The sequence below is a fragment of the Meleagris gallopavo genome, chromosome 1, assembly GCF_905368555.1.
Source record: "Meleagris gallopavo chromosome 1, MGAL_WU_HG_1.1, whole genome shotgun sequence".
Lineage (NCBI taxonomy): Eukaryota > Metazoa > Chordata > Aves > Galliformes > Phasianidae > Meleagris > Meleagris gallopavo.
The window spans coordinates 187227672-187242591 of record NC_139404.1 but is presented as its reverse complement, the minus strand read 5'-3'; the positions used below and the strand labels follow the sequence as shown (position 1 = coordinate 187242591).

Below are 14920 nucleotides of genomic sequence, written 5' to 3'. Positions count from 1 at the left end.
GCCCAGTTCACTTAGCCTTTCTTCACAGGGGAGATGCTCCAGGCCCTTCACCATCTTTGTGGCCCTCCGCTGGACTCTTTCCAAGAGATCCCTGTCTTTTTTGTACTGGGGAGCCCAGAACTGGACACAGTACTCCAGATGAGGCCTTACCAGGGCAGAGTAGAGGGCGAGGGTCACCTCCCTCGACCTACTGAACACACTCTTTTTAATGCACCCCAGAATGCCATTGGCCTTTTTGGCCACGAGGGCACACTGCTGGCTCATGGCCAACCTGTCGTCCACCAGGACGCCCAGGTCCCTCTCTGCAGAGCTCCTCTCCAGCAGCTCATCCCCCAGCCTGTATTGGTGCATGCAATTATTCCTCCCCAGATGCAAGACTTTACACTTGCTTTTGTTAAAAGTGAAATGAAAATCCTCTGGTAACAATTCTGTTAGTCAAGTTGATGTAACCTTAAGCCTTGTTGGATGGGAAGCCTTGATGGATGGGAAGCTTTGGATGAAGCTTTTGACAGCATTACAGTAGGCATTTCTACCTCCTAAACCATCAGTGGATTCTATATTCTTCCATATAGTGATGAGGAATTTCCTCCATTCTTTCTGGTGCAGTCCTACATGGCTGTTGCCTTTTGGAAGGCAAGAGCTTAGTGGTAGTTTCTCCTGGACAAGGAAATCAGAAAAGTATCTGACACACTGCACCTGTATAGAGGGAATGAGCAGGGTCTGCTGTGCGTAGGCTTTTTCTACTGCTCCTCTGCTTCTTCTCTGCTTCATCATTTAGGAGGGAACAAGCTAGATTTTTACTTTTCTCTTGGAAAGATGAATTGCTCTTTCTAGGTCAAGGTTGCTGCAGAGATCCAAAGGAGAACACAGTGAGCTATGGGGGCAACTAACACAATTTTATGTCACTCTCCAAAACCTTATGCCAGAAGGTGTGGGCTGAAGACTGGTGGTCTGCTGCAGGACACACTGGGTTTTCATTACATACTGAAAAAATCTGTACATATACTTACATGAAAAAAATGTTCCTAGGATTGGATTTCCATCTTTGGCTGACAGTCAGGCTGATTACTGGTGTAAGTTGTCAGGCTCAGCAGGAGCAGATTGAACTGAGCACATCCTGCTTCTCACAGGACTTGTCAGCTCAGCCTGCTCCATGCAACCAACATACAGAAACTGGTTTGCCAGTACAGGTGGAGGAAGCTTCCATCTGGCTGTATTTACTCACAGAAATGGTATGCATGAGTTTAGTTCCCCATCTTCACACACACACGCACACACACGCCTCTGTGAGTGGTGGGAGTTCTTGGCCCTCATCTCTCATTTCTAAGGCTGGCTGAATGAAGCCAGAAGGAAGCAGAGAGCTGTTTTTGTTAATTATTTGTTATTTATGCTCAGTATACCTAGGCGTTGCACTGGGCATTTTTCCTTAGCTGAGCAAGAAAGTGCAGACTTTCCTCAAGCAGAAGACAAAGGAGTTGGGAAGTAGGTGGGCTTGTCATCCTCTGAAGGTTATGGAAAAGAAGCTAAGCGACCTGCTCAGAGTTGCATAAAAAGGGTTGGGATATCACTGGACCAGCAATTTAATGGAAAAACATTGTGTTTTTTCCACAATTTATTTAATTGCTATTTCCCACATGCTAGAGAATTAAGAGAATAAAACTGTTTATCTTCTGTCTTGGATCTGCAACTCTTTGGTTTCAGTCCTTACTTCTCTCAAGACCACAGACAGCTCTGCTCCCTCTACTGCACTCTCATGAGACCACGTCTGCAGTGCTGTGCTCAGCTCTGGGGCCACCAGCACAAGAGAATGGAGCTGTTGGAGCAGGTCCACAGGAGGTCACGAGGATGATTAGAGGACTGGAGCACCTATCCTATGAAGACAGTCTGAAAGAGTTAGGATTGATCAGTCTGCAGAAAAGAAGGCTCTGTGGAGACCTCAAAGCAGCTTTCCAGCACATAAAGGGGTCCCATGGCAAACTTGGAGACGGTGTCACACTCTATCGGGGTGTGTAGAAATAGCATAAGGGGTAGCAGCTTTAAACTAAAAGGTAGATTAATTAGGTATAAGGAAGAAATTCTTCACTATGAGGGCAGTGAGGCCCTGGCACAGGCTGCCCAAAGAAGCTGTGGGTGCCCCATCCCTGAAGGTGCTCAAGGCCAGGCTCAATGGGTCCTGATCAGCCTGATCTGGTGGGGGGTGTCCTTGCCTTTGGTGAAGAGTTGAAACTGGATGGTTTTCAGGGTGCCTTCCAACCCACACTGTTCTATGATTCTATGACTTCAGTTTGTAGAAAGAACCATAATATGAAAATGAGATCTGAGATTTTCTTCTGCTTTTGTTTTATTCCTTTATTTTTAAATTGAACATAACAATAATTATAGTAGTTTACAATGGCAGAAGGAGGCCTGAGGGTGTTTATGATTTTGCTAAGGAAATTGGATCACGTATCTAAGGATCATTATACCTAAAGAAACAGTATGTCCCATGGAACATGTGTATCACTGGCATTTAGTTTTAGCTCTGTGTTCTTAATTGGAAAGGCGGATTTGAAGACTACATTATTAGATTTGAGATCTTTTATTCTTCATTCTTGGTTGAAAATTAAATAAAATAATCATTATAATAATGCAAAGAAATTATATGAGCCAGTACCAATAATCAGGTTTTCTACTGTTTTACTTATCATGGCATGGGAAGGGTGTGAGTGAGAATTAGAAAAAAAAAGGGTAGGTGGAAGTCTTCCCTAACTAATGGACTAGGCTGATTCTCCTGGGGTCAGATACTATATTTATATTATGAATCACTGATATCATTAAGAAAGAAGAATAATCAGTGCTTTCAACTTGCCACCTATAATCTTGTGCTCCTGCTTAAAATGTTGTGTTCTTGTGACTTCTGAAACTAAAACAAAACAAAACAAAAAGCATCAGTCCCTTTTTATAGAAAGGGACTTTTATAGAAAAGGCTGGACAAAAGTAGAAGCAAAGAAATATAGTGGAAGTTCAGTGCTTCCTTTAGCAGATACCTATGGAATTTTATGTTGATTCTCCCTTAATAATATTTTTTGTATCTTGATTTCTAAGCTTTGACTAAAGTTCATATCAATTTTAGCTTTGTAGAGAAGATAGTAAGAAAGACATTAGATTTGCTAATGTTAGCTTTTCTGCAGTAGAAAACATGATAACTATATTTGTGTAACCAGGGCTACCACACTAATAGGTTACTAATGAGTCTAGAAGTGTCTGGATGATAGCTAAGACCCATAGATTACTGCAAATTCAGTTTCATGATTGTCCCATGGAACACAGATCAGTTCCTTGTTGCTGAGACCATGGTTGATTCCAAGTAGTTTATTTCAGGAGTTGCAAGTGGGCTAATGCACCCTGACAGGACCATTTGGACTTCTGGGGCTCTTTGCTGCTGTACTAGGCTGCTTTGGGTTTCTCTGCAGGGCACCATATTGCACAGAACAGTCAGAAATAAATAATCATTACGAGTTGTCACCTACTGTATTTCTAACAAATGCCTCAGAGTTCTGCTTACAACTTGAATGAAGCAATTATCAGCTTTTCAAGGATGTCTGCACTGTTTCTTGAAATCAGTGATCAGAAAACTCAGATGAAGATAGTCAAGTTTAGAACAAAGTTGTTAGAAGCCCTTAAAGTATAGCATTTTTCCTTAATTAATCCAACCACTCACTTGCTTTGAAGATAGCAATAGCTACTGGTAAATCTCTGCGTTCCTGACCTTCCTCCTAAAAGGCAAAATCTCTCTCATATTTATTTCATCAGTGGTAACTATCCTGGCATAATAGTAGGGTGTATTGTATTCTGTATTTTTTTAACCAAATTTCTTCATAACTCAATTATTCCACAAATTCTAATATAATATATCCATTTTGTTACAGTATTTAGGTGAGCCAGCATGCCGTGGGAAGTGTTGCCTCAGTCAATTTTCACTCAGCAGTAACCTGCATGGGCGATTCAACTGACTTGAATAAATTTATCTACATGAGTATTTTGGCTAAAATGGAAATTGGATTACCTCAAAATTTAATTATAGACTTATACGCTGTGCTGAACTGAGATATGAAGTCCCTCTATTTCAAGGAAACAATAGCATGAACATTGTTTCTGGGCTTATGTTCTTTTAAAATATTTTGGGAATTAATTGTCTTTCTTCTTTCTTTTTTTTTTCTTTCTTTCTTTCTTCTTTCCTTTTCTCCTTTCTTTCTTTTTGTTTCCAACCTGGTACAAGCAGTTTCCAAAGTACTTTCAATTACATATTACTTTTCAAAGATACATGAGAAAATTTATTCAAGAACTTTATGAACTCATAACATCAACAGATGTTGAGGTTATATTAAGTCTTAGCAAGTCAGGTTCTCCATTTTGAGACTCCTTTTTAAGAATTCTTTTCATCTAGAACTAGAGAAATAGTTTCTTAAGTGTCATGAAAATCATCGCAGCTTAGAGTAAAACTTCCTTTCCTACTTTCTTGCTCATTAGAAAGCTTTATAATTTTTTACAGTATGTATCTTAAAAAGTAACTGTGAACACACTGTACTAAAGTATATAGTGTCAAGTTTTACAAGCAGAGTGGCAATAATGTAATAGTGCTGATGCTATTAAATAAATGCTTTAATAGTAAAAATTCTCTTGTTATGGAAACAAGACTCATTGGAACCATTTCTTCCCACTTGGAATTTTTTTTTTTTTTAAGTAGTATAGATATAGATATAGCATTTGCATTTCTACCAAATTTATGATAAAGCCATAGGAATTCTATCGGTACAAACATGCATGCACCTGCACGCTCCCATCTGTGCATGTTCTTCAATATTTTATTTATTTCTAACTAGAAAGTTACATAAACTAAACAATTCATCTCTGTGTTTGTGAGGGAAATAAAAACCTGGGGTTCCCAAAGAATATATGTCCTAGCGCTAGGTGTTTTCATCATAGTAGACTGAATGGGATGATTGCTGTCAGTCTTGTTTCTGCACTGATAAATTTTGTGTAGAAACAAAATACTAAAGTACTTCCATTATGGAGCAGCTTTTTATTATCTCACATTCATACAACCATAGAATTTGTCAGGTTGGAAAAGACGTTCAAGATCATCGAGTCCCACACTGCTAGTATTAATCTGTGTATGTTTTATTAAAGATGCCTTTACTATTTTAAAGTAGATAACTCTAAATGGCCAAATTTCAGATAGTAAAGTGAGATTCCTGTTGGAGTGTAAAAATCATTTTCCAAAGGCTTTTTCAGTAAATAGATATATATGGCTTACTGATTTTAGCACGTTAAGTACAATTCCATGTCCTTCATTGACTTGCTCCATAAGATTTGCTTTTTTTCCTTGACAGAAGGCTTCAGCAGAACCTTAATGAGAGGTTTTAGATATATAGAACTACCTAGTAGTATTGATATTTATCAATGCAGAGCACAGCATATATGAAAACAAAAGAAATGTAGCCCTTCTTTTTAGTAGTTTTATAATCTTTTCCCACCTTTTCATTTTCATAACCAATCAATAGCTAAAATCCTTGGTTTTCATTATCTATATTTCGGGTATGACAATGAGAGTCAGAAATGTGTCAAGAATCAGATATACAGCAACATTTAATAGAAGGACAGCTCAACATAGGCATAATTACTATCCAAGAGGAAGTAGCAGGATGCATTCATAATTTATTTAATAGAATAAAGTAATTTATATTAGACCACTTATTAATTTGACAGCCAAACCAGACAATTATGCATTTCAAAAATGATTACTCCTGGCATTGATGGAAACCAGGAAGTCAAATTACTGGAAAAACTGCAAAATTTGCCATACAGAATTTATTATCAGAATGGGAGTTTCAATGTTGTGCCCTTCCTAAGACAGACCAATAGTCAGTTGAAGGCTATTATCAATTCTTCTCCTAGTAAAGTTTCTTTGAAAATACTGATAACACAGAAAATCTTTGGTTTCAAATAATATTTGAAGTTTTGGCTTTATTTTATTGTTTTTTGTTTTTTGTTTTTTTAAGCAAAAACAGCAGCACAAGAAAGTAAAAAAAAAAAAATCCATCCTAAGTTCTTGGAGTTCAGATAATCTTTTGTGAAAACCTCATTCTCCATTTATATGCCACAACTTTGCAGCAATATACAAAATAGGGAAAATACTACATCTAATTAGGTCATTTTGAGGGTGAATAAATTAGTTCAGGCCCATAAAAATATAGTGAATATCCAAAATAAGATTATGAGGGATTTCTTCTAGTATTCTATGAAAAACATATGTTGTTACCAAACAGCTTATTTTGGAGTCTACACTTAGAGCTTAACTTTGTACTTTGATGAGTTAGAATTTTTTGGCTGTGTTGAAGAAGTAAGATAGATTTAAGAAAGTATTTTACAATCTCTCTGTATTGAATTAAATCAATAGATTTCCTTAAGAGCAATGGTAGTAGTCATACCATGCATTGTAACTAGATTATACTGTTTAGTACAAACTTTTTTAACTAAGTCTGTAAAAACAAGTTGTTTATTATTTCCATCACCCTAGTGGCTCCAACCCCAGTTTGTGATGGAAGATGGTAGGTGTGAGTAGGCATGATTTAATTTGAATCCAGTATGTATTTTGGAGAATTTGTGCATTCTGTTTCCATCTCACTGCTGATTATAGCATATTGCACTATTGCATCTGGCAAACTTCCCAATTAAGTGGTTATTGTTTTACTGACAAAACACTGCTCAGTCTAAAATAACATGGTTCTTTCTTTTTCTTGAAGGGTCAACGACTGCATCTTGCGAGTGAATGAGGTGGACGTGTCAGAAGTCTCACACAGCAAAGCCGTGGAGGCCCTAAAAGAGGCTGGCTCCATAGTTCGATTGTATGTTCGTCGAAGGAGACCTATTCTGGAGACCGTGGTAGAGATCAAGTTGTTCAAAGGCCCTAAAGGTAAATATGAAAATGAATACACGTCCATTTTAAGCTTGATGTTTAACCTCTCTCATAGATGAAACAGGACCTGTCTTTGTTGACTGGTTAACTGCTTAACCTGTCAATTACAGAAATACAGTGAATTTAGGCTGGCAGAACCTGGATTCATGATTCCGTGTGTTTTCATTACATATAAAGAAATGCAAGACATTGTGATTTGTGTGATGTAATGTTTCTTGTAGAGATGGCTTCTTACCTCCAGAATAAATGCAAGATACAGAAATTGTATGCTTTTCAATGACGGAAGATACATTTCTTCTAAACTTACTCTACTGAGATCCTTGGAGTTCATTGAAGATGCTATAACATAATGAGATTCTGAATTCTTCCTTTTTTAAAGATTGTTTCATGTATGTCCAACTTTTCCTTTCTACTTTCATGTTGATGCTTTTTCCTACAATTCTCTTTAGAACAAGGAGACAGGAGCACTAACTTACCAAGGTACATAGAATAATTTCATTTTTTCCTTCAAAAAAATTCCATGGATGTCTAGGATAAGACCAGCACTAGTCTAAATACCTTTATCATTTCAAAGAGAACTTTATGGCTACCTGTGGATAAAAAGACTGACAGCATCAGTACAAATTCTAGTGTCGAACAGAAAGCAGAATATTATTTGTTAAGGTGAAATTTTAACCATATAAAACTGTGTGTTATCACCTTAACTTTGTAAAAAGTATTTAACTGTAGAAATTACTTTTTAACAAATTTAAATGTATTGTTTTTCCTAACTGAAATTTCCCTCTAGCTACTAGCTGTTAGATAATGAGCTATTTTTCTTTATATCTGATTTCTGGTCAAAGAAAATGATTATTTACACAGTACACGGGAACAGAATGAACATATTTATTTGTTCCATAACAATTGTTTCATAAGAAAGACTGTAATTAGTAGCATATGCATGAAATGAATAAATTTGCATGTCATATATGGCATGCACGAGAGATTATTCTACTTTTTTCATTTACATGGGATAATCTGTAGGTTTCTTTCATTGGTGTCTTTTATCTTTCAAATTTTGTGAATATTACAGTATATTCCTAGTAGTTTTTGATACCAGCATTGGAGTCTTCTTGTTTCTAATACATGTGGAATTGCTGAGATTACCCACCCACAGTTCATAAAGTGCACTGTTTCTAATATCCTCTATACTATGTCTCTTCTGTTCTCTGAAAGAGCACTAAATCTGCAGAAGGGCTCTTGGCAAACGTTACAATAAATTTAAACATGCATCTGAGGTTGAACCCCTGAAAGTCTGGATTCCAGTGGCCAATTAGATTGCTAAACTATCTTTCAGAAAAGTGTATCTGCTGAGACTTTGTGTGTGTGTAATCAGAATAGTAGTGCAGGGAGCAGTAGTAGTTATAAAATATTGGAATTAAACCAAGTGTGTGATATGACAGTCATTTTGAGTAACCTACAGGTAAAGAACTTAAAATAAACATATCCTTTCAGATTGTGATGAAACAGAAAAAGTTATTCACCAGACCGAATAATAGACACATTGTGGAAATGGACAGGAAAGGGAATCATTTATTAATAACTTTTTTTTTTTTTGGCAAGATATTTTGAAATTTATTTCCATAAAATGGAGTGGATGCCAATAATGTATTTCTTATGAAAAGGTAAAAAAGCTTTGCAGCTTAGTGCTATAGATATTCAATTTTGTAGGTGTATTTTTATGAATAAAAATTTTACAACAAGTAGGTGCTAGAAATATTGAATTTTATTGCTAAGCTGAATATTTTTAAAATTTTCATTTCAGTATAAGCAAAGTGATATAACAGGAAACTTGGTAAATAAGAAAAGCTGATGAGATTGTTGCTTGCAAAATTGTTCTCTTTTCTCATTCTAATATGGGTAATAAATTGCTTGCTTTCTATATTCCACACATGAAAAAATCAGAATCATATTAATGCTAATTGTAATGGCTGTAGTAGTTCTGTATTTTGTTTTGTTTTAATTTTTCAATATTATCCATTAAAACTAAGATGTTGAGAGGAAGCAAACTCATGGCATAATCCTGTCAGTTTTGACTGTAGGTTTCAGTACTAGTCAACTGCAGGATGCTTATCTACTCATAGTTCAGGCAATTTATCTGAGAACTGCTCTTTCAAACCTTTACTATACAGTGCAGTAATATACATACCAACTCCTGTCTCCCTACTCATAAGCTCATTCAAAGAGTAAAGAAAATGAATGTGCTTCTATACAAGGCAGTTGTGTCACACTGAATCTGGAGTAGTAAATATCTTTTCAGATGCTTCTTTTCCTGCTTGTCTCCTTCATATATTATTGAATTAATTCCTCACTGTTTGAGATTTTACCAGAAAAGGGGAAGTACTGGGTTCTCTATAACCATGTAAACATGGAGGTCACTAGCTTGCCTAGATATGTACAGTAGATCATATATTTCAGCACTCGAAAATGATAAAGAAGGAAATTTGCAAGGCATTTCATTTAAATATTCTTTTAATTTCCTCTGAGACATTCAGAGCAAGGGCATTACAAGATGTGAGTCCATAAAAGTTGGATTATTTAATACATGTTGGCTTTTCTAGCTAGCAAGCAGAATATGAAGGACAAAAGTTTAGTGAGCACAGTGATGGATAGGTTGATGGTTGGACTAGATGATCTTAGTGACCTCTTCCAACCTTAATGATTCTGCAATTCTATTCTATGTTTTAGACCCTTCTGATTTCAGGTTTCAGTGCAATTGCACCTGATGTTTTATAAAAAGCTTTCTTAGCATCTTGCATGATTAAAGGCACTGTAATTCATTCACTTACCTTTTTTGAAAAAGAACTAAATAAAAGACACAAATGAGTTGCACAAAGGAAAACCAAAGTTCCAAACAGAACTGCAGCTATGTAGATATTCAAAGCTGTGCATTCACTAGTTCACCACACCTGATTGATATTATTGACTGGTGTCTATATTAAGTGTCTGGAAGGTAATTTCTAACTCTGATCACTGCAGGATTGTTCTGTCTTTCATTTGCCTGGGAGATCGTGTTATGAATGCCTCTTCTGTGTCTCCTCATTCAGATATACAGTCTTAGTGATTCACTGCTACAGCTTTGCATAGCATTTAGCAAATGGTAGGTGTTTTACTTCAGTCATTCTCAGGACCATCTACAAATTGTAGCATGCAATGGCTTTGCAGTGGCTGATATTTGTAAAGGGGAAGGATATGTAAAGGACCTTTCTTGTTGAAAATCAATGGAATTTACACACTGTTGAAAACCGTCCTAAAATATTGTTTTCTTCTTTCACTGTACTGAAACATAACAAGACTAACATAATGATAATGGATTTTATGTGCTACAGGATTTGCTTCTCAGGAGCAAGCAGACAGACATTCTAAACAAAGCAATTTACTGGTGGCATTTGGCTTTTAGCATAAATAGTGGATTACCCTCATATAAGACCCTATATGTGTTCTATGTTGAACAGTGAATTATGAACTTCAGCCACTATTCAGAGACTGCAGAGCTCAAACTGCAGAGCTCAAACCAAAGGAGTTCCACTGGCCTCTGTGGTCAGTGGAATTTTCAGGAATTCCATGCTGTTCTATTACACTGTAAATCTGCTTTTTACTAAAATCAGAAGTATTAAATAATGTGCTTCCCATAACATTAGTTATAGAAATTAAACTTGGGTTTGTTTTTTTTTTCATTTTTGAAGAATCAGCCCGCAACTTGAAAAAGTACCATTGTTAAACTAGTAGTCAGAAACTACATATACACACAGTTTGTGTAATACTTTCTGTACCAATATCTAACTGATAATTTAACCTCTGATACTATATAATAGAGGAATAAAAAAAATAAAAAAAATGCTGAAAACACCGTTTCCAGTAACTATAGCAGTACTGGATCACATAATAAATTTCAGATTTCAATTCTATAGGAAATGTAACATATGAAAGAAAACACAGCTGCAGAAATGAAGCTGAAGCTCGGGATGTATGAAGCAGAACAGCTGAGTACCGGGAAGCTTGAGTGGGAAAATGGCAGACTTAAAAACATTAAAAAAGAAACAATATGAAGTGCAGCTGATTCTACCATCTGGATCTTCTAGTGGCTTGAGAACAGAATTATACAGAAATAGGATTAATTTCCTTCACCCCTATGGTAATTCAATAGTAACCATCAGTGTTTTAACTGCAGCAGTCTTGCAGCAGTGGCCACAGCTGCCATTTTATTCACTGTATTTTAGATGAAAAAGCTCTGAACTGAACCACAGCTACATCTCTGTTTTGTTGGCTGTAAGTATGCCTTTTTTTCATTCCTGGCGAATTCAACCAATGATACATTTTTGAGCACGTTCACCCCACTCAACTTTGTGCCCTTAAAAAAAAATCTCTGGGGGCACTTATTCCTCTAGTCCTTTCCTTCTTTCAGAATTAGGGCCTTTTGGGGATTTTTCATTTAACCTCTTCAGGGTGTTGTTATGTTTTGAGACTCTCCATTAGAAATTAATGCCTCTATTAAGCACTGTTAGCCCAGTCCTATATGTTTCTGCAGATAACTATCTTTCCTATCTTATTTTACTTCTTAAAGAGGAAATATTAAGCTGTGGCATCTCAGTAAAATACTCAGAAATAAGATGGGATGAATGCTAAGGACATAACATGCATGTATTTTTTAAGTTATGTAAACTCATCTAAATATTAGATGAAGTCATGCAGCATAACCCATTCCAGAGTTTCCATTTCCTTGTTTTGCTGTGGTGGCCTGAAGTGAGTGTGCAGAACGTGGGAGATTTGCTTTTCACATAGCTAGCTGTTTAATTCTTGATGACAGTAGTTAAAGTGACTGGGTAATAACGAAGCTTCCTACTGTATTTGGAAAAGAATCACTACCCTTTAAATAGCATATTTTTCAAATCCTTGCTTAGTCATGGAATTTTCTTGAAAAGATGCAGACATTTTCACCATCAGTGGTTTCACTGCAAAGTTACCTCGAATTGTTACTGAAACATTTTTCATTAACACAGTTTCACAAAAGTTTATACTTATGTCATTGGAATTGACATGTTTTAGCTAGAATTGATGGCCTTAATGGGAAAAGCTTGTGCTGTGTTGCTCTGATAGCATCCCATCTTGCAATGACAAGTGAAGTAGTCCAAAAAGTTGGGTACAATTATGTGTGCTTTTGAAATTTGTTAAAAGTGTCACTTCTTAAAAAATGTATTCAATTCAAGGCAGCAAAAGAGCAGCTTTTATAAAATGTTTACAATTGCTTTTCCCAATAAGTAAGGAGAAATCCTATTATTTTTATCTACGAAGGCAAAGCCAAAGGTTACCTTTTCATCGCAGGTCATAGCTACAGCTCTTGAAATGGAACAGAGAGCTTTTGCAAACGAAGAACCTCGGTTACCAGTTCCAGAGAGCACCAAGAGCTTTCCAGTTGTGCTGTCTGATAACTGTTTGCAAATGATTCCTTCAGAGAGGCGATGATGTGTATATTTTTGTTATTATAGCTGTCTGTCCAGTTTTATCCTGGCCTATTTTCTCTGATTTTTTATCCCGGCCTATTTTCTTTAATTTACTGGACACTAAATACTACATAGTAAAACTTACAACTTGAGGAGAAAGGGGTTGTATGGAAAGTTAGGCAGATGTTTTATTAATTTGTGAAAGCCTGAAACTTTCAAACCATTTTTAATTTCATTCTAAGAAATGTTTTAATAATTCCAAAGTATTTTCAGAAAAATGCAGTCTGATGCACAGACTCAGATGAGAATGATCCAATCATTTATTACAAGTTCTCACGTCACTTATATACCTTCACAAGTTTTCTTTTTCTAGCTTTCCCATCCAGCCCTACAACTTTCCCATCCACCTTTACATGTCAACAGAGCATTCTACAAAACATTCTTCAACTGTTCACACAGGTGTTTAACCAATCAGAGCTGTGAAATGTTCTTTCTTCTTCTAGAGGTGTCCTTGCTCCTCATGCTGTTTATCTTGCTCCACAGCTTCTGCTCTGAACAGTTTTTCTTGTATTCTCACAGAAAAACTGTTTTTTTCACAAACCAGAAACATTTTCTTATGGTCTTCAAAAAATTTAGCCCTATGGATTCATCAGCTGTGAAGTCATTTCTATTTTTCAGTGTTTTCCATCCGTGCTGTTAGCTTTTTCATGGATCCTGATCTAAAATAGAGTAAAATTGGACAACTTTAAAAAGAGCTGTAGAAATATGAGAAAGCAGGCAAATTTTCCAAATTCTAGATTTAAGAAACTACATAAGTTCTCGACTCTAATCTAAGTCCTTCATTTCATGTTGCTGTAATGCACTTACCAAAGGAATAAATAGAAAAGGCACCACAATTGAAACTCAAATACTATTTTCTTAGTGAAATGTCTTTGCTTGAAGGGCCTGGCATTTAATCCAATAAGCAGAAAGTGCCCCGTCAAACACTAAAACATAATTATCCAATTTTAAGATAGTGATTCAAAATAATCATTTATAAGTTAACATCACTAAAAGACACAGTTTCCCTGTAGGCTAAGATTGTCTAATATAAGAATATGTGAGTATCTGCGTAGTTTATCACATGAATATGGTATTCTCTTGAAGCTCATAAAATTAAGAGCTCTGTAAGAGTGCTATAAGAGGTTTTGCTATTTCTCAGAAATACTTTAATATATGAATGCTAATGCCTGATGAAAGAAATCATGGCAGGTTATACCAGCATGTTTGTATTTCTGACTCAAGATCTCATTCTTTGTTTTTATAGAATCAGAGAATCATAGAATTACTCAGGTTGGAAAATCCTGATACGATAATTTTGACTTCTGTTTTTTTATGTTTCACCATCATTTTCCATTTGCAGTAATTTTCCATTTCTATTTTTCCGTTTGCAACTATTTTATATATATCTATTTGTCTTGTGTTTTTCCCTTAAAACCATTCAATTTTTAAAACTTCTCCGGGACTTCTAGGTTAATATGCAAAACACTCTCCTCATCTGATAGTAGATTTTAAGTATCAGTTTCCAGAAGTCATTCATAACAAATGAAGTTCCTACTGAAATGAGCAGTACTTTCTGCAACTCCATCACGTTAACAATTTCTGAAGTGGTGCAGTAGCAATTTCAAAGTGCAGTGCTGTATTTTAATAGCCAATTGAGATGACTATAAAAATCCAGCATTGAGCATTAAGATCATTACTAAATTGCTTCAGCAATACTTACTGATGAGGCAGCTTCAATAGAATACAATTCATTTTAATGAACTGTGGCTGCAATAGAGCAAAAAAACAGCAGCAGAGAGAAGGATGTGCAGGTAGGTTTGGATGCCAAAGAGCTCGTCTTTGAGGAAGAAGCAGCTTTGGCTAGTTTCCTTTTGTCTTCACTAGAGAAAAAAGTAAGCCTGTTGTTACAATTGCAATTAAATGGCAGAAGATGGTGTTATCAAATTGTTGTTACGTTAGACCACATTTAGCCATGCTTGGAGTTAATTAATGTGTTGACATTTCAATTCACGGAATCTTCAGTACTGCTTTCTGAATTAGGTATTTCATATTACTATCCATTCACATTGATAATTTTATCAGCTCTGGCTCTAGTCAGCAAGTGGCATAGTGCAGCAGCGTGTCCTCATTTTCTCTGATACTGTCAATCCTTCTATTGTGCTAAAAGTTACTTCTGTATGTAGCCTTTGGTGAGAATTAAGAGGAGTTTGTATGATTTATGAGGTTCCCCCTAGAATAGTTCTGGCAGGTTTACCTCTGTAATCTCACACAGGAAAGCTGAGGGAGAAGAATGGTGCTTACTTTTCTTTGTTCACTTCTTTTACACATAGAGAAAGAAGGTGTGCTTAATTTCTGTTCTCAGCTGTTATATCAGTAATGGACTATTTTAAAAATACTCTTTGATTTATCATAGAATAATAGAACATTCTGAGTTGGAAGG

The 14920-nt window shown here is 36.0% G+C and overlaps 1 protein-coding gene across 22 annotated transcripts in view; it reads left to right on the top strand.

Moving 5' to 3' along the window:
• DLG2 (discs large MAGUK scaffold protein 2) overlaps positions 1-14920 on the top strand; it is a 1005161-nt gene that overhangs the window by 671954 nt on the left and 318287 nt on the right. For all 22 annotated transcript variants that reach the window (XM_085216429.1, XM_085216427.1, XM_085216435.1 and 19 more), the window contains one exon: positions 6786-6955. In XM_085216429.1, coding sequence (XP_085072555.1) covers positions 6786-6955 — 170 coding nt within the window. The remainder of the gene's footprint in view (positions 1-6785; positions 6956-14920) is intronic.